The sequence below is a fragment of the Cygnus atratus genome, chromosome 1 (assembly GCF_013377495.2).
Source record: "Cygnus atratus isolate AKBS03 ecotype Queensland, Australia chromosome 1, CAtr_DNAZoo_HiC_assembly, whole genome shotgun sequence".
In the NCBI taxonomy this organism is placed as follows: Eukaryota; Metazoa; Chordata; class Aves; order Anseriformes; family Anatidae; genus Cygnus; species Cygnus atratus.
Genome location: NC_066362.1, coordinates 23743275 through 23765345, shown reverse-complemented (window position 1 = coordinate 23765345; position 22071 = coordinate 23743275). Strand labels below are relative to the sequence as shown.

General features: G+C 38.9%; 1 protein-coding gene across 1 annotated transcript in view; it reads right to left on the bottom strand.

Moving 5' to 3' along the window:
* The window catches only part of ATP6AP1 (ATPase H+ transporting accessory protein 1), a 57674-nt gene that overhangs the window by 15527 nt on the left and 20076 nt on the right, over positions 1-22071 (bottom strand). The window contains exon 6 of the mRNA XM_035559359.1: positions 17914-17999. Coding sequence (XP_035415252.1) covers positions 17914-17999 — 86 coding nt within the window. The remainder of the gene's footprint in view (positions 1-17913; positions 18000-22071) is intronic.

Genomic DNA, 22071 nt, shown 5'->3' with positions numbered 1-22071 from the left:
ATTCCTTCTTCTGAAATTTCCATTTCCCTTTCCTTCCTGCAAAAAGAGGTCAGTTTTCCTGTAGATTTTCAGACTGATAAAAGATCTCAGCCTCACCACAGACAGCAACACCACCACTACTACCAGCCCCAGCTCTGTCAATACATCAGCTTTGCTGAAAGATACTGTACCAAAAATCTGGGGTGCAGGTAACAGCTGTTTGTATCTTAATGCTAAAGGTCATCAATTTAAAAAGCAACCACTGGAATTCAGAATCACTGCAAATATGTTCTTTTCAGTGTCAAGTTTAGAAAAATCAGAAGCATAGCAAGCAGAAAAAATGTATTTGATTAAACCTATTTCATTGATCCATTGATACAGACCTGTAGCATAACAGTACTTTGACCTGTCAAAATCTAGAACATCAAGTAAACAGTTACCAGTTATCTCTGCTTTTGAGAGTTTGAACTTTTCAACGTTTTTATAATTTCCTTTTTTTTTTTTGTTGTGTTGTCCCATTCTACTCCCTCACACACCACCATCCCTGGCTATCTTAGAATATCACCTCACTTTTGGTGCTACATTTAGCCAGTCTTGTGTTCCATTTAAGCCTCAGGCTGTCTCCCTTTCTTTCCTTGAGCAGACTGGACGCACCCTGGATTCATCCTCTGATACACCAGAGGGCTGTGCTGCCATCCAGAAGAAACTTGACAGGCTGGAGAAATGGGCTGACGAGATCCTCACAAAGCTCATCAAGGTGAAGTGCAAAGTCCTGCACCTGACAAGGAACAACCCCACATGCCAACATGATGGGGACTGCCCAGCTGGACAGCAACTTGGCAGAAAAGGACCTGGGGGGTCCTGGTGGACACCAAGCTGAACACTAGTGAGCAATGTGCCCTTGCCACAAAGAAGGCCAATGTTATCCTGGGCTGCATTTGGCAAAGTATTACCAGCAGGTCCAGGGAGGTGATCCTTCTCCTCTCCTCAGTCAGCACTGGAAGGTCATACTGAAGTACCGTGTCTGGTTCTGGGCTCCTCAGTACAAGAGAGACATGGAGCTACTGGTGAGAGATGAAGGGACTAGAGTAACTCTCCTGTGAAGAAAGGCCGCGACAACTTGGATTGTTCAGTCCAGAGAAGAGAAGGCTCACAGGGATCTTATCAATGTATAGAGATACCTGAAGGGAGGGTGCAAAGAGGATGGAGCCAAGCTCCTTTCAGCAGTGCTCAGTGCCAGGACAAGTGGCAATGGGCACAAACTGAAACACAAGAGTTTCCGTCTGAATGTCATGAAGCACTTTTCTACTATGTGGGTGACAGAGCACTGGCACAGGTTGCCCAGAGAGGCTGTGGAGTCTCCCTTCTTGGAGATCTTCAAAAGCCATCTGGACATGGTCCTGTTCAACCTGCACTAGGATGGCCTGCTTGAGCAAGGGGGTTGGACCAGATCGCCTTCAGAGATCCCTTTCAACCTCAGCCATTCTGTGATTCTGTATGATCCTGTCCTAAATCATCTGGAGATCTACACCTCACAACAACTTGAGTAGCACGCATGATGAGGAAGGCTTTTTCATCACAATGTTCAAGTCTAGATTCCTAGATTTCAAGAGCTAGAAGCCCCATCTTATTGAGATGCAATTTCCTACTAAATGAACTACACGTTTTATTTACTGCTCTTCCTGATTCCTGTTGTTTGAATTAACTTACCAACACAAAATGTGAACCCAAAGGTACATGTCTATCCATCATCTACACAGATATGAAATTAGACGTAATACTAAAAAAAAAAAATCCCACCCTATATCAGGGTAGCAAAAATTTTTGAGCAAGTTCAAATTCAAATGCAGGCTTCGATGGAGTAACTACAGTCTTTCATGCTAAGTTGCAATGTATCTTACCTACCTGCAAATAATTTTGACTTTCATTGCTTAATAACTAAAACTGACAGAGATAAAATTTCTGCCCTGCTGCAGCTGAACCCAGAGGATGTTTAAACTGTGTTTTCCACAAGGGATGTTTGTAGGGTGACCTGGTTATACTCAGAATCTCCTGAACATTTCCAGTGTAGATGGCTAGCTTATCAGGAATTACCAGAAGCTCATTTGAATGAACCTTTCTTACTCATTTAACTATCTCATTTTAAGGTGGTAGGTTATCACAACTTCAAGGTAGTTTTTCAAATTTGAAATTTCTGTTCATACTTAAATCACCTGATATTTTATAACTTCCATAACACAGTAAAGCTTACATATCTTAAAACTGCACAGATCCCAAGTAATTGCACTTGCAGGTGTTATCAGAACCAGAATTAAATTTCTAAACTGTTCCTTCCTTCCACACCAAATCACTTCAATGCAAACAGCATGAGGTAAAACTAAAATAGAGTTTTCAAGGGAAACAAAGCATGTAAAAATGTGCATTGGGTAGATTCATGAAAATTTAGAAAGTTGGTTAAGAAAAATCAACTTCAATATGTTTATGTATAAGCCGGAGTAAACTGTTTGGATTGTGAGATCCAAGGCCTTACATTTTTTACTCAGGCACGTTTCCTGTCAACACTTTTTCTAAACTAAAAATGTCAAACTGACCAGAATCACCAGTGCACACAGAAGAAGGAAGCAAGTATGTAACATGCTTCTCTTCAGTGAAACACGAGACAGAAAAGTTGTTCTAAGTTACAAACAGTGAGAGAAACATGTTTTAAAAGAAATATTATCTAATTCAAAACTATGTATAACTCAACTATGATGATACCTGCCAGAAGCATGGAACAAGATACATGTAGTGCTCTCACACATATGTATGCACACATACACATACAGAAAAAAATTACAGAAAGTACGAAGATCCAAATGAACTTTAAAGAAGGTTAGTCCATGGAAGCACAGTATTTGGTACAGTAGAAATATATTCAGAAGCAGACAATTGTCTTACACATTTATCTCATTTTTATCCCAGCTGACTGCATGCATCTTCAGGCAGATCCAGATGGAGAGCACAGAGCTGCATATCTGAGGGCATTTACAATAGGACCAAAAGAAGGAGCTTAACGTGGTGATGCTTCAAGGTGCACAGCAGGAATCATGTTTTCAAAGCAAGATTAATTTGCATTGCTGAAAATGGAATGGGATCCTCACAAAAAAAAAAAAAAGAAAAAAAGAAAAAAAAGGAAATGAAACTTCTAGAAAATGGCCTGCTTCTTAGATTGTACTTTCTCCTTTTCATTTCCACTTCAGTAGTTGGTAGGGATTCATTAGATCACCACACGCTAGCACAATGAAGTGAATTGTATGTTATTTTGTACCTTTGTAAAGCAACTGTAAGCCTAATCAAGATATTGGAATAAATTTCAGTGGCACATCCTTTTGCCCAATGGAGCTCTTGGCCTCTTTTTCACATTTTCATTAACATTCTGATAGAGCAGGGGGAAAAAGGACTGCATAGAAATGAGGTATGTTATGTCAGTAGCAACCATTTATTAACAATTACTATCACTTTAGTGCCCCGAAGAATATGTGACCAAGCTTACTGGTTCACATTATCATCTGATGGCTCCTTCCCCAGCCATGCATGCTTCTATCAGCAACCCAAACAGCTCAAGGACTGCGACCTGGCATCCTGCATCTCATCGCCCAGGATTCTTCACAAAAGTGAGGCTGGGACATGAGTGTTAAAGTGCAAATATAAGCCTGGCTCTAAAAGATAAGGACCTCTTTAGGTCCTGTACTGTTTGTACTGACAGTACTGTTATGACCTGTGGAGAGTACCCAAGTCATGACCAAGCATTTGGAGAACTTCAGTTAGAGGGGACAACAGAACTGCAGCAGAACCAGTCAGGTTAGTGGCCTGTGTAAACACAATCTGCACTGGCAGTCCACATGTTTATGGCTAGATGTGTTTCTTCATAGGCCTGTTCTTTTGCAGCCCCGGAGTTGTATAAGATCTCTTGACTTCTGTTTACTGAGAACGTGGCTATTCCTGTGCAATTGCATATGGTGCAGAGGTGAGTGAGCGAGCATGGGTCATGCACATGCCAGAACCCAGAGCAGGGAAAGGTGCTGAGATAGACACAGACACAGACACAGACACAGATTTCTAGGTTGGAAGAGACCTCAAGATCATCGAGTCCAACCTCCGACCTAACACTAAGTACTCCACTAAACCATATCGCTAAGCTCTACATCTAAACGTCTTTTAAAGACCTCCAGGGATGGTGACTCCACCACCTCCCTGGGCAGCCTGTTCCAATGCTTAATAACCCTTTCGGTAAAGAAGTACTTCCTAACATCCAACCTAAAACTCCCCTGTCGTAACTTTCGCCCATTCCCCCTCGTCCTGTCACCAGGCACGTGGGAGAACAGACCAACCCCCACCTCGCTACAGCCTCCTTTAAGGTAACTGTAGAGAGCGATAAGGTCGCCCCTGAGCCTCCTCTTCTCCAGGCTGAACAAGCCCAGCTCCCTCAGCCGCTCCTCGTAAGACTTGTTCTCCAGACCCCTCACCAGCTTGGTCGCCCTTCTCTGGACTCGCTCGAGCACGTCCATGTCCTTCTTGTAGCGAGGGGCCCAAAACTGAACACAGTACTCGAGGTGCGGCCTCACCAGAGCCGAGTACAGGGGGACAATCACTTCCCTAGACCTGCTGGCCACACTGCTTCTTATACAGGCCAGGATGCTGTTGGCCTTCTTGGCCACCTGAGCACACTGCTGGCTCATATTCAGCCGACTATCAACCAATACTCCCAGGTCCTTCTCGGCCAGGCAGCTTTCCAACCACTCATCTCCCAGCCTGTAGCTCTGCTTGGGGTTGTTGCGCCCCAGGTGCAGGACCCGGCACTTGGCCTTGTTGAACTTCATACAGTTGACCTCAGCCCATCGCTCCAGCCTATCCAGATCCTCCTGCAGAGCCTTCCTGCCCTCGAGCAGATCGACACACGCACCTAACTTGGTGTCATCTGCAAACTTACTGAGGGTGCACTGGACGCCCTCATCCAGATCATCGATAAAGATATTAAAGAGGACCGGCCCCAGTACCGAGCCCTGGGGGACACCACTTGTGACCAGCCTCAAATGCACAAAACCTCAGATGCAGCACTTCAGATTATCATTCCATTTGAAAGGCCTTGAAATGAGACGGGGAATTTTTGCATGTATACCATGTACAAGCACATCTACAAATGCCAGACTAGTCCCATTTTTCTGAAGAAAACCTTGATATTTCCTGTTATTTTCTTGCTCCAAGTTTTAACTGATTTTTATACCAAACTTTTTCAGCTAACTGAAGGAAGAGCAGCAACTGGCCTAGAAAAAGGTCTTGATTTTAGAAAGTAAAACATAATATGTATAAAACAGAATATGTAGCAGTGGAAGGAGCTGCTACACTTAAATTCACCACCTTAAATTTCACTTAGGACAACTACCCCAAATTATTCCAATTAAAACAATGTCTTCGTCATCTACCAAATTGTTAAAATTCATTTGAATCAATTAAATTCAATTTAATCTAGAATACAAAAGAGGAAAAAAATGTACTAAGAGTTTGTATTGTAATACAGAATTAATTCTGCAAAGAATCTACCAGATTTATCATTCAAGGAAAATTCCCTGATGCCAAACTCCCCAGCTTTAACGTTAGATTTTGGGCCCGTTTCAGGCAAGGCTGCCATAAGGATAAAAGATGCTACAGATTTTACATCATTTTTAGACTGCTGAGGGGAATACCCACTCCAGCTGACTGTTTTCCCCACTTTCTTATGTCTGTATGTAGAATCCAAGTTGCCATGGGAGATGTGAAAAAGGATGAGGTGCCTCTGCTGCAATAAGAAGAAACAGACGTATTGAAGATTGGACTGAGGCTAGATAGGGGTCTGGTGGGTTACATCATTTAAAAATGCAGACAGGGGCAAAATGTATTACTCATAGTGCTGGGAGAGCTGCCAACATTGTTTTTTCAAACATATCAAACATACTTGTTTTTTATATAAATACATTATATTTATATTTATATTTCATTTATTTATTTATATAAATATATAAATATATATATACTTTATTTATTTATTTATATTTATATTTATATTTATATTTATATTTATATTTATTTTATATATATATTTGTTTTTTATATAAAACATATATGTTTATGTAAAACATATATGTTTTTCAAACATATCAAACATATTTTCAAACAATACTCTACATTTTCCCAAATGTAGAATAGTGATGGGGGAATTAAAAACCTGAACGTCCACAAATGTTTCCCTTCCTCCACTTAGTATTTTGATCCTGTAGCACTTTGGAGGACTAATCTGCAATACCGGGAAGCCTATCACCACCCTGCTTTTCTTAAATTGAAGAAAAAGATATGGACAGTATGACAGTATTTTATGTTACAATTACAGTTTTTATTGATAATTCAATGAAATTAATTTTTAGTTTTAAAAAGTTACATATTGTTCTTACAATTCCTTGGGTCTGTCTCTAATAAATGATAGTCTAAATACTGGTCTGTTTTTCAGATGGTCAGATTCACTCTATAAAAATACTGTGCTCAATGTGACAATGACATTCCTTGCTGTCAGCATCTCCATCTGTGTGTCACAACACTTTTGGAGAAAACAGGGAAGTCAGAACTTGCACTAAAGGCACTTGTGAGGGGAGTCTGGCACCATCTTTCTAGTTTTGATGAATCAAAAGGCAAAGGCCAATAATTCTAGCAAACTGGATCTTTTGGACAGGGAAGATGAAACAAGCATTTTTTAAAATGGAAAATCAATAAAAAAGTGCTTACATTCTACTCTGCTTTCTTACACTCAGTAATCCACTTAGTTTTTCTGACAGTAGTGTATGTAAGCTAGAAGGTATATATATAAATGAAAACCACATCATGAAGTCTAGACAAAACTTATCTTAAAACTAACATCCATGCACTTTGGAAGAAGATTACCACACTTTCTTTTTTCTTGATAAACTTTAATAAACCCTTCTGGGTTTCTCTCGGAATAGCTGTATTTCCACCACAGCTTAGTTAACCCTTCCAGGGAACACAACTCAGCCCCCTGTTATTAATCTCAACTTCATAATCTCTTTCATCTCCTGACAGTTTCCAGCCCAACAGGAAAAAAAAAAAAAAAGAGAGAGCAAAACATGCAAAGTCTGCCAGCAGCTGGGTGTGACTGCCACCTCTGGGGCAGTTATTGACCCTTGTCATGTTACCTTGCAAAACTCTGGAAAGCTGAACTTTGTAAGGTGAGGTGTATTTGAAAACAAAGACCAACTTCCTTCCAGCTCTTTAGTGGGGTTGCATTCAGTGACCAGATGCTTGGCAACAGCAAGCCTGGCTGGGGATTTGGTTCAACTACAATCAATTGCTCCTGTTGGCAGTTCACTCTGTGAGAAAAATTGTGGAGCAGCACAAAGGAAGATCATTAGGGTCATAAGGAAAGCATATACTGGGGAGAAGGAAGGAATTTTCAACAGGAAAGCAGGCAAAGTAGGATCTAGCATTCCCCTTACAATAGTTCTGCTGAAAATAAGGCAAGAAACCCTACTCACACTGTTCCAGGATTTTGTCAGTGTTTTGGCTGAAAGCCCCAGAGGCAGAGATATCTAGCTGTTAGAATACTGAGGGTTCATCTTACATACTGTAGTGCACTAAAACATAGGATGATGCTGTTCATGAATCATTAAATATCCGTCTGTAAAGTCACTCAATCATTTGGGTTAAAACAGAAATCCCATCAGAGAAGAACAGCTGCAATGTGGCATTACAATTGTAAACATTGAGGCTTTCGTAAAATGACAAGGACAGAACAAGAACAAAATATGCTATGTAATATTAAATTTGATGTCAGGCACCACTTTATGTATGGGTTTTACAGTAATGCTTCCATTAACAAATTAAGTAAGATGCCAGTGGCATTTTGGTAGGAAGAGGATGGGTTTCTTGGCTTTTCTTTTTTTTTTTCTCTCTTTTTTTATTTTTTTTTTAATTGGGGGCATATCTGTCAGTGACACAAAGGACCTGTGTTATACAAAAGCCCCAAAATAGAGATTCCCGTGCTAGGTTGGAGTGAGCTGGTTAGCCTGCATGAACCAGTACGGTGCTGTGATACTAGGCTGTATCCCAGAAGCCACACTGGCCAAATCTGCCTCTACTTTTACAGCATCCCAGCACATTATTGAGGCCAACAGTCTGGGGGCCTGCCTGGTGAGCCACAGCCCTCCCAGCGCTGCCTCTGGTCCTGCTGCAGTTTGGCTGGTGCCACCTCAGGTGGCTGCACAGCTTTGCACGGCTCTAGGTTACTGAATCTAGAGGGCTATGCCCCCAAAAGATACTAGCTCCACAAGTTTTTGAAATCAGTTGGTTTTCTGACAACTTTCTAAGCCAGAATGGTTAAAAGAAAGATACCTTGTATTAGTTGACTGAAATCCTCTTGAATCTAAAGCTGTCAACTACAAGGGATAGGTAGTATGGTCCTCAGAAAGAAAAAGAGATCTGTACTTCAATACACAAACACTTCTGTAACAGCCTGTCAACATTTTATGACCACCCTAGCCTAATTCTTAGCTTGGTCTGCTAAAGCTCTAATGTGCAATCTTTGTGAATAGAGGCTTGCATACAATTCCAGGTTGATTTCTTTTTATGGAAAAGCCAGTATTATTTAATAAAAGTAACTTTTAGAAAGAACATTTCAATAGAACTACCCATCACTAAAGCAAGGATATATTTCCGTTAAAGTAATAAAAATGCTTGAAAATTACACACAAAAAAAATCATTGGCTATTCTAATTTTAGAGGCATGTATGCTGTATCTATGAATTAATGGCTGCATATGCACAATGGTTATGTATGAATAATGACGGTCCCTCTTTCCTGCTTCAAATGGCAGAAAGTCATTAGCTGATGGCTTTGGATAGGGTCTAATACTTCAGTGGATCTCAGACACAGTAAGAGTTAGAAAATAAAAAAGCACAACCATTACATGCACAGGTATAGTAGATCTAGAACTGCTCCACAAAATGTCTTCCTAGCAAAAAACACTGAATTTTTGAAATTGAGACATCCTGTTGCACTATATAAAGTGAATGAATTATTTTCTAAAATGAAAGAAGAGATAGAATATGATATGCCATTTGAAACAAGAAAAAAAACAATTGATGTTTCTTCTAATTAGTTTTAACTGTGGATGCACTAAAACTTAAGAGTTTGTTATACTGCCTCTAACCACTAGATCACAAACAGTTTCCGGGATCAGGGATATGCATTTTACTGATTATTGGCAAATTTTTATGTCATGTGCTGGTATAGTGTGTCTTTGTTCCTTTAATATCTCTCTAGTACAAACAGAGGCTGCACTAGAAATGAAATGGTGCAGAATATCAATGCTTTTGCCAGTACATGAGGTAGCCCAATGGCTGAACCAGATGGATCTTTTCCCAGCTTTATTTATTTAACTTCCTGCAGTGGGGAGGAATACAAGAAGAAATGCAGGTCGATGTTTTGGGCGAGGCTGTTCTGACATGCACAAACTTTCCTGTCAGACAGCACTGAGCTCTTTGCACTTCAGCCCGAGGAACACACTGGGAGGAGATGTGCGTTGTGACTCTCCGAGCGGATGGGATTGGTTTCCCATTTCTAACCCCTGACTTCCTCAAAATGAGAATGCATGTTTGCCTCTGAAGAAGATCATGCCTGTGGGTCTTGGTGTCTGGAGAAGGTGTGGGAAATACATTTCTTTTTGACCAGAAGATACAGTTCCCTTTGACCAGTGGTAGCAATGAATGGGGAAGGGATTCAGAGTTCCCAGAATAAACCTGCAGATCCTTACTGACAGGGATCTTGAAAACCCAACCTGTTTCACTACAGTGAAGTAAGGAAAACTGCACAGAGCTAGACACCTACTTGATTTCCAGCTGACACAGTTGTTTTTTATTATAGATTTCCCAGTTGCCAACAGAACAATGATTTATGTGCCACATTTTCATGTGGCAATTCCACAACAACCCGACAGGCAAGCACGAGGAGGAAAGTCTGTAAGCTTCCTTTAGCTGAGCTTTTTTTAGTCTGTTGGCTGCTTCTTATGGCTTATGGCCTTTAGTTAAATAAGTTACGTATTACCTCTTACATTCCTGTTCTGGAGAAATGCTATGTCAATATCTACCTTCCACCACCAAGCAAAGAAACGAGACCAGCTACACACTGTGAGACCAAAGGTCCACCTAGCTCACTTCCAGTGCTACTGATTGTAACTGGCTGATATGAATAAGAAAAGGGTAAATAAAAACAATAATTGTCCCAGGATACCCTCCTTGATTCCTGTCATCTTTGGGATAGAGACTTTCAGAGCTGATGATTGCATTCCAATGAACATGGGCTCTTCCATCCATCCTTCCTTCCTATATTTCTTCCACTAGTTTACCAAATCACTGAAATCAATGTATTTTTGTCATCCAAAGATGCGTAAGGTGAAAAACAGTATATTTTGCTTCTTTTAAGGAATTTGGTGCTCCTTAATTCCTGCGTTGTGGTCTGTAAGTGGTGATAATCATCAACAGTGGCCAAGGGATAGTTAATAATTACTTCATGTTAAGCTTATCCATGTTGTTGATGTTTTTATTATTTCCCCCTTGAACTATTGCTTTTCCTAGATATTTACGTCTTGTACTGTAGTTGTAAGGTACCCCTTTAGAGATGGGATGGCCAAAATTGCACACATTATGTCACTCACAGACTTGCACTCACCAAGGACTTACGTAGTGAAATAACTGATGCTTGCTGCTTTGCCCTTTTCCTTTCCAAATAACTCCTAACTTTCTGCTTGCTATTCATCCTGCTGCTGAGTGCTGTGATGTTCCAGGAGATCTGCCCACAGTCACACCAAAATCTCTCTTTTGAGAAATAGCAGCCTCTCACCATGGTGCAATATGCATATTTAAGGTTTTCCTTATCTGTGTTACTTTCCATTACACTGGATTTCATCTGTCATTTTATCACCCAGTAACACAGTGTTGTGAGTTGTTTCTCTAACTTGTCAGTACATCGACAAACTCCAGTGTCTTCAGATTTCGGCCCCCTTTCCATATTTTTTGGAACAGCACAGGTCTCAACATGCATCCATATGTAATTCCACTCTCCAGCATAAACACTGATCCTTTATTTTTATCCATGTTTCCTACCTTCAGAATTTTTATTTCTGCCCCCAAATAACCCCACTTTTTACCCTTTTTACTGTAGCAACAGGATCACTTTACCTATGTGTTTTACACCTCTCAAAGAACACCGAATCCATAATGTATTTTCCTCATATATTCACTTATTTACTCCTATACTTTCAACCAGTTTGGCCAGTACAGAAGATAGGTTTGCTGGTTGTATTTCCCAGATATATGGAACCTCTTTTGAAACTCCATGTCATACTTGCTACCTCCTGCTCCTCTGGGATTAAGGCCAAACTAATTTATAATTTATGTATGTACATATATAAATTACATAAATTATAATGTATAATTTTACATTTGAAATCATGACAATTAAGATAATTAGTTTGGCAGTTTCTTGTTTTATTTAGAATTTAGGTGAAAATTATCTTACTTTGGTGATATGATAATATTCATTTTATTGGTTTATTCTGAAATCTGTTCTACTACCAGCTCAATAACAGCAAAGGTTTTTGAGGCCAGATGATTACTAGAAACGTCTCTGAAGTGAGAAGTTCTCTACGTTCCACCACAGAGACTATCAACACATAGGTTCATTTGGCTTTGTGTTGTCACTTACTTTTCTGATTTCCTCATTTTGATTAGATCCAATGATCTCTGAAAGAATTCCCATCTACTGTATTTTTATGTTTTAATGTCTTTCACACATTATTCTTCAAAATGTTTGCCTTACAATTTTGCACTTAGCTTGCAGGAATTTATATTCCTTTACATTTTCTGTACGCACACAAGACTTTCACTTTTTAAGCATGGTTGAATTACTTCTAATAGCTTCACCTCCTTCACTCTGTTTTCACACTGTCACAAGACACTCTGGGACATTTGCATGCATGGAAGAAGTAGGGGGAGAGAAGTCGTCTTTCAAAAACACTTTTAGGCATTTAGTTTTAGCTTTCAGTATGTTGTCTGTAAACTGTTTGCATTCTTTGTATGAACAGAGTCAGTCAACATAATTAGTGGAGCTAAGAGGGCGAACAGGACGTTCTCCATACTGAGCACATTCAGTTGCTCTCAGTTCAGGTTCCATTTGCCTTTATCACCAGTAAGTTTCACCTGATCCAAAGCAGAGAGGTCCAAGAAGCAGCCCAACAGGTTGCCCAGAGAGGTGGTGGATGCCCCATCCCTGGAAGTGTTAGGGGACAGGTTGGATGGGACCTTGGACGGCCTGATTTAGTGCCCATGGCAGGGGGGTTGGACTGGATGATCTTTAAGGGCCCCTTCCAACCCAGACCATTCTGTGATTCCATGAATTCACCGTGTCACAGATATATGGTCTGTTTCAGTTTTAGTTTTCAATCTTTAGCTCACAGTCATACCACTTGGATGCTCTGTACAGCCTCAGTCTTCCAAGAGTCTATGGGAATAAAATACTTTTCTCTGCTTGAATCCAAACTTCTTTAAGATACAGCAGCAGTCTTTTACTGATCTGTCATTCTAATAAAATCTTTACCTTGGCTTTTTCCTGTCAGAAATTTTTAACATACCTGTCAATATGCCATATCAATATGCTTGCTTACAGTTATGTATTCCCTTTATTCTATCATATTTTAGTCTTATACCTTAATTTTGATCTGATATTTTTTATGACCTTTAGCTATACTTTAATGTATTTCTAGGAGTTTTCTCTGAAGTTTTTATATCTGTATTTTCCCCTTCTCTCTCTTTTCCTTTTTTCCTAAGACAGATTTCTTAGAACATACCATTCTCACATGTGCCCTTCTCCACCATCCCTCCCCCATCCCAGTTTTTCTCAGTCCTTAGCTTTAAACACCTTACAACTTTCTAATATGGTTTATATGGAACCCATTATAGCCTAAGAAGTTGGCAACTGAAAATAAAAAAGATTGTTCTGATCAGATAAAAAAAAATTAGTTCTGTGCTTACCCTCATTTCCCAATGAAGTTGATATACGTATATATATATAAACAAACAAATTATAAGGTAAACTTGCAAAAAATGTTTAAATTAAGTGAATCTTAACACCCATGTCTACAAAATAGTAGTGCAAAGTCTAGGGTTAAAGGTAAAACACTAGCTTGCAGTTATTTCCCTGAATTCCCCACTAACACATGAACTGATTCATACAGAATTGCTAGCTAGCATTTCTCACATCCCTAGTATTCAATTTCCACGCTAATTTGGCTACATGTTTTGTTCATTTTTTTTCCTCTAGAGCAACACGTAACTGGCTTCAACCAGCCTTAAGCAGTTCTTCTGTAATTATTTAAAAAGACTACACCTCATCTAAGTAGAAAATACTGAGTTAGCTGGGAAATAATTAAGTGCATATTCTTCATCTACGAGTTAAAGTTTATTTTTCATGATAATGAAATTCTAAAGTGAGGGAGAAGACTAAATGATGAAGAATTTCTGTGGCTTCTCCTTTTAAGTTGGAGGCCCTGATGCTCTTTTACACTGTCAAATTATAATTGCTCCTTCAAATGTAAAAAATACAAAAGTAAATGATTAAGGGAATTCCCATATTCAAGGATGCATGAGGGCATCCCTCCTACAACCCCAACACCAGCAAATGGCATTGTAAGCATTTTTCTAACATTCAGTTCATGGGAAAGATCATATTATGATGTTTGATTATACTTAATAGTTAAAAGCATTCCATTAATCAGAAGCTGTGAAGTCAGTGGGGTGGTTCTTGCAGAGTTTAGTCTCCTCAGAGTGGTGAACAAAAAAGAGAGGAGCTGGATGCCAAGGGAAGATGCAGCACTGCAAAATGCATTAGTTTGAAAATGCAAAGAATACAAATACAAAGAAAATGCAGCAACAAGCACTAGCCAAAGAAGATGAAACATTTCCTAACTCTTTTAAGCTAAGGCATGCTTCTGTATCATCTGAGGATCTTACACCTTCAAGAGACACTTTTTTAAGAGTTAGTCACTTGTGCTGTGGATGCCCATGTTACTTATGGCTGAATAAAGATCTTGTAACTCAGATTGCTTGGCTCTGAGTGGGATCAAAGACTCAAGAAACTTAGATGCTACCTAGAGCAGACAGCTTGTAGAGTGAAGCAGTCAAAAGCCCACGGCAGATGAAACTCTCTGAAAATGTGGGGGCAGCAGAGAAGGTTTAAACAGCACTTCACAATGCATCTGTAAAAAGTGGTGTCAGCAAAATGAGTATCAGCTGGGAGGTAGCCATAAATCTCCACTTGGCAATATGTGTCTCTGCTGCATTCAATCTAAACAGAAAACTATGAAGCTGTCTTGCAGAAGTTTCAGAAGCAAACTTTTAAAAAACTGACACGGACGGCATGAGGACCTGAAGAATGGGAAACATGATGAGATTTATGATTTGAGGCATACCTATCTTTTAATCACTGCAGTCTTTTAACCTTTTCAATTACAACAGCGCAAGCAACATCATGCATTACAATCACAAGCCAAAAAAACTAGCTAGCAGTGATAATAGAAAATGACTTGCAGATACAAGAGAGGAATAAGGACTGTAGAGGGGGTTGATTCTCCCAAAGAAAAATAAGCTAACAAATGAGTTTCAAGGAGAAGAAAGGTATCCTCAAGGCTTAGGACAAGTTTATGTTTTTTAATGGAAAACAAGATGAGAAATATTGAGTGAGAGTTGTCTGACTAAATGCGTATGTTGAGTTGTAGCCTAAGCATGTGGTGCCTTTATGCTTGTCAGAGATAAAGGGTAAGTTTCTTCTTATCCTGCACCAGTCACCTACAAAAAATTCAGAAAAAACATACCCTAAAAAGCCCGTTTCAGTCCTTTGATTGTAAAGAGAGCCCTGGTTGATGATTTCAGATACAGATATTTACATTACAGTTGCCCAGAATTAGGTATACAAACCACTCTGTCAGTGCCAGCCCAACTCAGCCACATCTTTAAGGCAAAGCATTTTGGAACAAGAGTCAGGAGATGTGGCAGGTGCCTTGCTGGGGGAAGAAAGCTCCATTACGACACAGTGGGATATCCAGAGGAATCATCATCTGGTTAGTGAAGCCATTCCATGTTTCAAACAGATGCTGTTTCAGAGGCTTAACTGTATCTCCCAGCTTCAAATTTTGAAACTGGAATAGCACAGGAACCAGCCTGAATAAATGTCCATAGTGCACTAGGGTTATCAACTGATAAGGATGATAGCCCAAAGAGATCTGTGGCTGCACTGACTAAACTGAACAGCCCTTCCTCGTCAAATCAGAAAAGGGACTCAGTCACAGGAGAGTTTTGCTTTCTGTCTCATTAAATCACTTTCTGCAAAGCCAATACCTGCCTGAAATCTTTTCTAATATATGTATTTCTCACATTTATTTTCCTTGCTTGAGGTGATGGAAGAATGAATGAATGCAACAAGATGCTATGAAGCCATTAACTCCATTAACTGCCTAAGAGCAAGGAGGCAGAGCTATAGGGAGAGAAGTATCAGAGTCCCAGTGTTTGGGAGCATCACTTCATAAAATTAATTTACTTGATCAAAGGAGCTGTCTTTTTTTTTTTCTTTTTGAGTGTCATATTTAAAGTTCATTTCCTTCATCAGCGGGAAAAAGCCCACTTAGCAAATGCAAATCTTTCATAGGGAATGATTGGTATTGATTTTCAAATGTACTGAGTAATGTAAAATCTTTTCCCACATGATCAAAGCTTTTTACTTCCCATATAGAGTGGTCTTCTTGGTTACCACTGCGGAGTGACCTGGTAACTCCAAGATCATAGAATATCGTATTTGTAGCTTAAGCAGAGGGAATCAGTCCTCTAACTTATGGCTATAAAACAGCTCACATCTTCTGTAGTTCAAGCACACCAAAGATATGCAATATATGCTTAAGAAGAGGTTACATGCAAATGCATAGACAGATGAACCCTCAAAGGCACTTTCCATTTTGCTTTTCCTAGCCCTGTACAGAAGCTGATAACCTTGAATGCACTGCAATAACTTCAAGTAATTGTAGAAAAAAAAAACTTCAAATGGTTTTATATGAATATGCATTGAATTTATACAATTAAGAAAAGTTTAAATTGCTTACTTTTTAAAATGCAGAACATCTTAAAATACATTGCTTTAATTATTTAAAAGTACATCAGTTGCTCAGACTAAGTCACTTTAATTTAGAAAGCCTGTTGAAATATGCATAGATTTGAAATTCAACAAACTGTTAAAATTGCACTAAAAATTCCTTCTCTTGATACCAATTCTTTCATTAATTAAAAATATTTTTCATTCCAATTGTTCGAAATGCAATTTGAAGCTACAAATGCCCGTGTCCCTTTGATTTCAGTAAAGAGCCACAATAACGAAATAATTTTTATTTTGGATCTTCATCAAAAAAAACAGTATAAAAAAAAAAAAGATCAAAAGTGCTGGACTCATGTCCTCTCCTTTGCCACAAGAAACACACATCACAACGAATGTCAATGTGAGCTGCCGCATGCTGCTCTGATTGTGTACTCTAACCCTGGTCTTGAAAACCCATTCTCTGGAAGTTAAGTTTACAGGGCAGATTGTTGAAGAAAGTTCTCCTTTTTCTTCAGCCGAACTAGCCTTTCGCTTGGGATATGAAGGGACCATTCTGAGCATCTTTTTGGACAGACAGAGATTCAAGATCTTGCTTGCGAAAGTCCAGACTATTTCTAATTGCACTCACGACACCTTTGAGGAACCCGTCCAATTTTGGTTTAAAGAACATTTATAAAGGTCAATCAAGTTGATTCTTACTCTTCTTTTGGATAAGCTAAACAGATTTCACTCCATGCCCACTTAAAGCAGGTTTTCCAACTGTTGTTCCTGTGCTAATAACAACTGTGAATTGTTGTTAGTGTTCCCTCCTGAAAATTCACTGACTTCTCAAGATCCTGCTTGCAGGGCTCGCATGAGATCTAGACAATCTCAGTAACGACTTTCCTGTTGCCAAAACAAGGAAATTATAACATCTGTATTCTCAATTGACATTATCCCGAGTTTGAATTAAAATTTCAAATTAAACTAAGTATCATATTAGGAGCTCAGACGTGTTATCCACTGGATCAGGTAAGTTTCTTTCAAAGTAGGTACTTTTTAGGATACAGCACATCCCTCCTATGCCCCTCTTCTTTAGTGGGAATTGCATTCTGTTTTTCTAGTCACGACTGTCTTCCATTTAATCACATTAAAATGCAAATATTGCTTGATGACAAGCAGTATATCATACAAAACAGATAACTCTGCATAAATAAATATTCTGCACTGCTACTTACTGCTAACATGATATGATGATCTATAAATGATGTTCTGACTATCAGCAAGAGTGTAAACTTTGTGTTCCAGTTGTAAATACTGAATATTGACTAAAGGGAATGAAACCAGTTAATTTAAAAAGGAATAAATTAGTAGCCTTCAGTTAATTAACTACACTCCATCTTTACTGACATGAGAAAAGCCTAATAACGTTCCATGTAGAACTTACTATAAAACTGTTAAATGAAAAAATATTTAACACTACAGTCATTAAAAATAATAATAAGTCCTAAAGGCAACTAAAGGCATAGCAAATTTATGGTCTCCTAGATTAGTAAGGCTTTAGCAGTTATGTGATATAGCTATTGCATATGAAAATTCATGCAATCATTTCTGGTCAAAACCTCATATAATACAGATTGCTTGTGTGTGTAATCTTGAAAATCATCTACAGCATTCCTCTGTAAACATTAAGTTGTTAAGATGCCAAAAATTCAACAGTTCTAGGCACTGAAGATTACTCACCCTTGAAGGTCTCACTGCAGTATAAATTGCTGAAAAATGAATCCCTCGTTCCTCCAGATCCATGGTCAGTCTTCCAATTATTTTGTCTATAAATAGAAACATGCATAATTTAGCAAACCCTGTAAGCTGAGAAAGCTAAAATCCTACAGTAGGTGGCAAAGTAATGAGCTAGATTCATTTAGTTATTTATGCAACCTAGGTGCTGCTACCATTTGTATGTCAATAGGTACAAATGGGATAAGACATCTTCAATGTCTTGAAAAATGCTCAATTTCAGTAAGGTGATCCAAAACCAATACATTACAACAGTTTGGATAAAATGGGTGGTCTTGAAGCTGACAAGTGAATACAATAGAAACAATACCTGAAAGGTGATAACTTTGAGAAATTAAAAGCAAGAGCAGAATAAATCAAGAGATGAGAACAGGATGTGTATCCTGTCAGTCAAGTGACCAGTTAACAAATAAATAAATAAAGCTGAACTACTACCAGTCTGTGAATGACAAAGCACACAGAACAACTGATCAGTGAGAAACAACACTCAGAAGAGCGGTAGTCCTTACATGGGGGCATGATATGCATAATATTTGCAGTGATATTCCTTTTTTGCTTCAGTGGATTTAAAGCCTGATTCTGTACCCTCAATGGGATACAGAAAAATTTGCTGTTGACTACAGTGGAGGGCGAGGTAGAAATATACTGGCATATTTCTGAAAACAGAAGTAAAATCAAGTAAGGAAGAGAGGGCCTTTCAGTGCGGTCCACAGAACTCTGTGCAGAAGATTCTCTTCTAGCTCTGAAACTACAGGTAGTTGTGACAAATACCTACAATTGATAAATGTTTTCAGTCTGTATACAAAAATATTAACATCTGCTTACAATGAGGAGCATAATAGCAGTGAATCAAGAGCTGGTATTAGGGTTGTCATTAGGACTGTGAGGGAAATAAGCCAGCAGACTGACATTTACTGTTTCAGTGCCTTTCCACTCCTCAACCATGTAATGGCTATTAAATAGCCTGGACAACACCCTTCTCAGATTTCAAGGTTATACTTTACATGATATTTTGTATTTTATTTTAATGTATTGGTAGTGGAACTTACGTTATTACCCTTTTAAATCATTTTTATTTACAGCAATTATGGTCTCCTGGCTGAGGAAAATGCTTAGCTTTTGTGAAAATGAAAGTATCGTTGTTTTTTTTTTCTGTAGGGTTTTAACCAAACTGATTTCAGTTGAATCAGTCAAGAATCATAGCTATGTAAAGTTTACTTCTAAGAAAATATTATTAAAAGCTTCTACTATAAGAAACAGATTTGGTCAGAAAAGCAAGTGCCTATGTACTACTTAATTATACTGATTGTGGGGGGTTAAAGGAATTACATAATGTAGATTTGTATTCTACATGCACAGAGTGCAATGCACCAGAAATTCTCAGCAGCCTCAGATAAAATTTTCAGAAGGAAAAATACTACATAGAAAAATGCATAGATTGTGTTTGGTTTGGTGTGTTTTTTTTTTCGTCCATTAAAACAACTGATTGCCTTCTGAAATAACACATTATTTACATTTCACTTCAGTACGGAGCTACATGTAACTATAGTTACCAGTAAAATCTATAACTTTTGCCTTTGGGAAGATTCTAGAGGTAATTTCTTCATTTGGAGAAGCTGCTGTGAACATCCTTATGACAATGAAATTGATATAGATCTTTGTTTTCCTGTGACCAGGAAACCAGCCAAACATTCCACCTTGCTAATGGAGTATTTGCAAATTCTCCAAGGAAAAGGGCACAGGTTTGTCTACACTATTTTAAAGCACCTAAATTCCTTGCCTACATAGGAACTTTAATTATCCCCGGCTCTTTCTGCAGTGGAACAAGAGGCATCTCCTGATGGTAATACTGTTAGAGGGATTTTAGAGTGGTCTTATTGCAGGTTTTTTAGTTAGTGTGAATCAAAGAAACACTACGTAGAACTATGAATGTAAAACAGTTTGTCCAGGATAACCTTTTTCAGTTAGCATAATTGCATGCTATGCCCTAGTGGAAGGATTAAGCTTTTCTGTCTCACTGAAGACATATTCCTTGAATTTCACCAGGGACTGCAGGATAAGTGCTATTATTAATTTCTAATCCACCTTAATTTCTTTGTGTGCTTTTACACATGGATGGAAGGGATAGAAGAGAGAAACTAAGAAGAAATGTTCTGGAAGGAGAAAGGTAAAATGAAACTAAAGGTATAAACTACGAATAAAAGAGAAAGAACAGAATGGAGCAAGATGAGAAGAAGAAAAATGGGAGAGAAGAGAAAGAGCAGAAAAAGGAATGCATTGAGAATCAGAGCAGAAAGACAAATACACGCAAAAACATTAAAGAATCTCATCTTAGATGGAGTTGTAGGCAGGTTTGTCATTGATTTTGAGGTATGCTGCATCCAGCAGCTAAGACTGATATGACAAAATGCAAACTTCTCTTGAGTAGAAAAAAAATTAGGAAAACTGGCAAAAACTGAGTAATACTCTCAAACACTATTTCATGCAAAGGAAATAAAGAAGAAATACTGAAAAGCATAAAGAAAACAGAGCTAAAAGCAAGAAGAAAAGTACACTTTAGTTGAATCAAGGCTAAGACAGGGAGGACTTATTACCTAAAAATGCTGTTACAATAAAAAAATTGTAAAAATTAATCTTTGTAGAAACTATTTAATAGAAATTACTCCATATCTGCCTATCTGTATCATGCAGGGAGGGAGAGACTGGAAATAAGTCTGAATCCCTGGAACCTTGAGCAGGTTTGGATTCTGAATTCCAGTTTGGATTTTCTAATGAATGTCATTTTAATAATGTGGTAAAACTCTGGCTTACTCCAGCTTCTAGAGAGTTCAGAACAGCACATTTCCCTTGGGCAGAATCCAAGCCCATTTGTTCTGTCTGACAGAAATTCCTGTCTGCAGTGAGTAAAACAGCAGGAGAGATTTCTCTGACATTTTATTACATCAGATTTTAAAACCCTCTACAGTGGAAAGGAAAGAAGTTGCTGTGACAAACATAAGAGGCTTTGTGAACTTCTAGGCAGCATAATACAGGTCTGTCCTGGTTTACTTTGGGCTGACTGTTGATACTATTAAAAAAACCCATCAACAACCAAACAAAAAAGCAGTATTTATGGGTTAGCAATTCTCTTGTTGCCTTACAGGTAGGTGACACATAGTATTTTTGGTTGCTTATCCAAGTAGAATCTATCAGCAGTCACTCCACAACAAACACCAATAACTCATGGCCTTGCAAGCAGTTATGACCTTGAAGGGTGTCCTGACAGCAATGCTTAGCAAATGGCTGTGGTTATGCTCGAACCGGTATTTAGCCACCTACACCAGCTGGAACCCAGACCACAAGATTTGGAAGGACGTTTGGGACCCTTGCCTGATACCTTTGCGATGACCCTCTTCTGAGTCTGCCCCATCCGCTGCACAGACTTTCAGTGGGATAATTTTAAGGAACTGTGGCTCAGTAACTTTCATTTGAATTAAAACTTCCTGCTGATGATATTTCCAGGTTTTATTCTGCAACACGTTGAGTGGCTGCTTTGGCAGATGAACCAGAAGGGGAGGATGCAGCCCACATTACCACTTCTCCAGCGCACAGCTGCGACTCAGAACACTGAGTGCAGATTTTGCACTTGGCCATAGGAAGTGGCACATCTTCCCTGTGCACACACCTTTTCCTGATAACAGCTAGTTGACACTAACCACAAAGCTGGTAGTAGCTTATTCCTCCGTCATCCCAAAGGTGGATGGGACGGGAGCATTAACTTTGCTGTTCCAAAACAAAAGCAGGCTGAGACAAGGTTTGGGAAGCCTGTTCTTGAGTTTGTGCAGCTGATGAAAAAAATGTTCTTTAAGGAGGGCAAAGCTTAGCCAAAGCCAACATTAAGCCAAACCTTTTCCTATCTAATATGTTCTGAGGACAAAAAGGGAGAACTGAACGATGGTAATGGTTTTAAACCAGAAGTGGGTACTGATATTAGGACGAAATTATTCATTCTGAGGATGGTGAGGCACTGGAACAGGTTGCCCAGAGAAGTTGTGGATGCCCCATCCCTAGAAGTGTTCAAGGCCAGGCTGGATGGGACTTTGAGCAACCTGGTGTGGTGGGAGG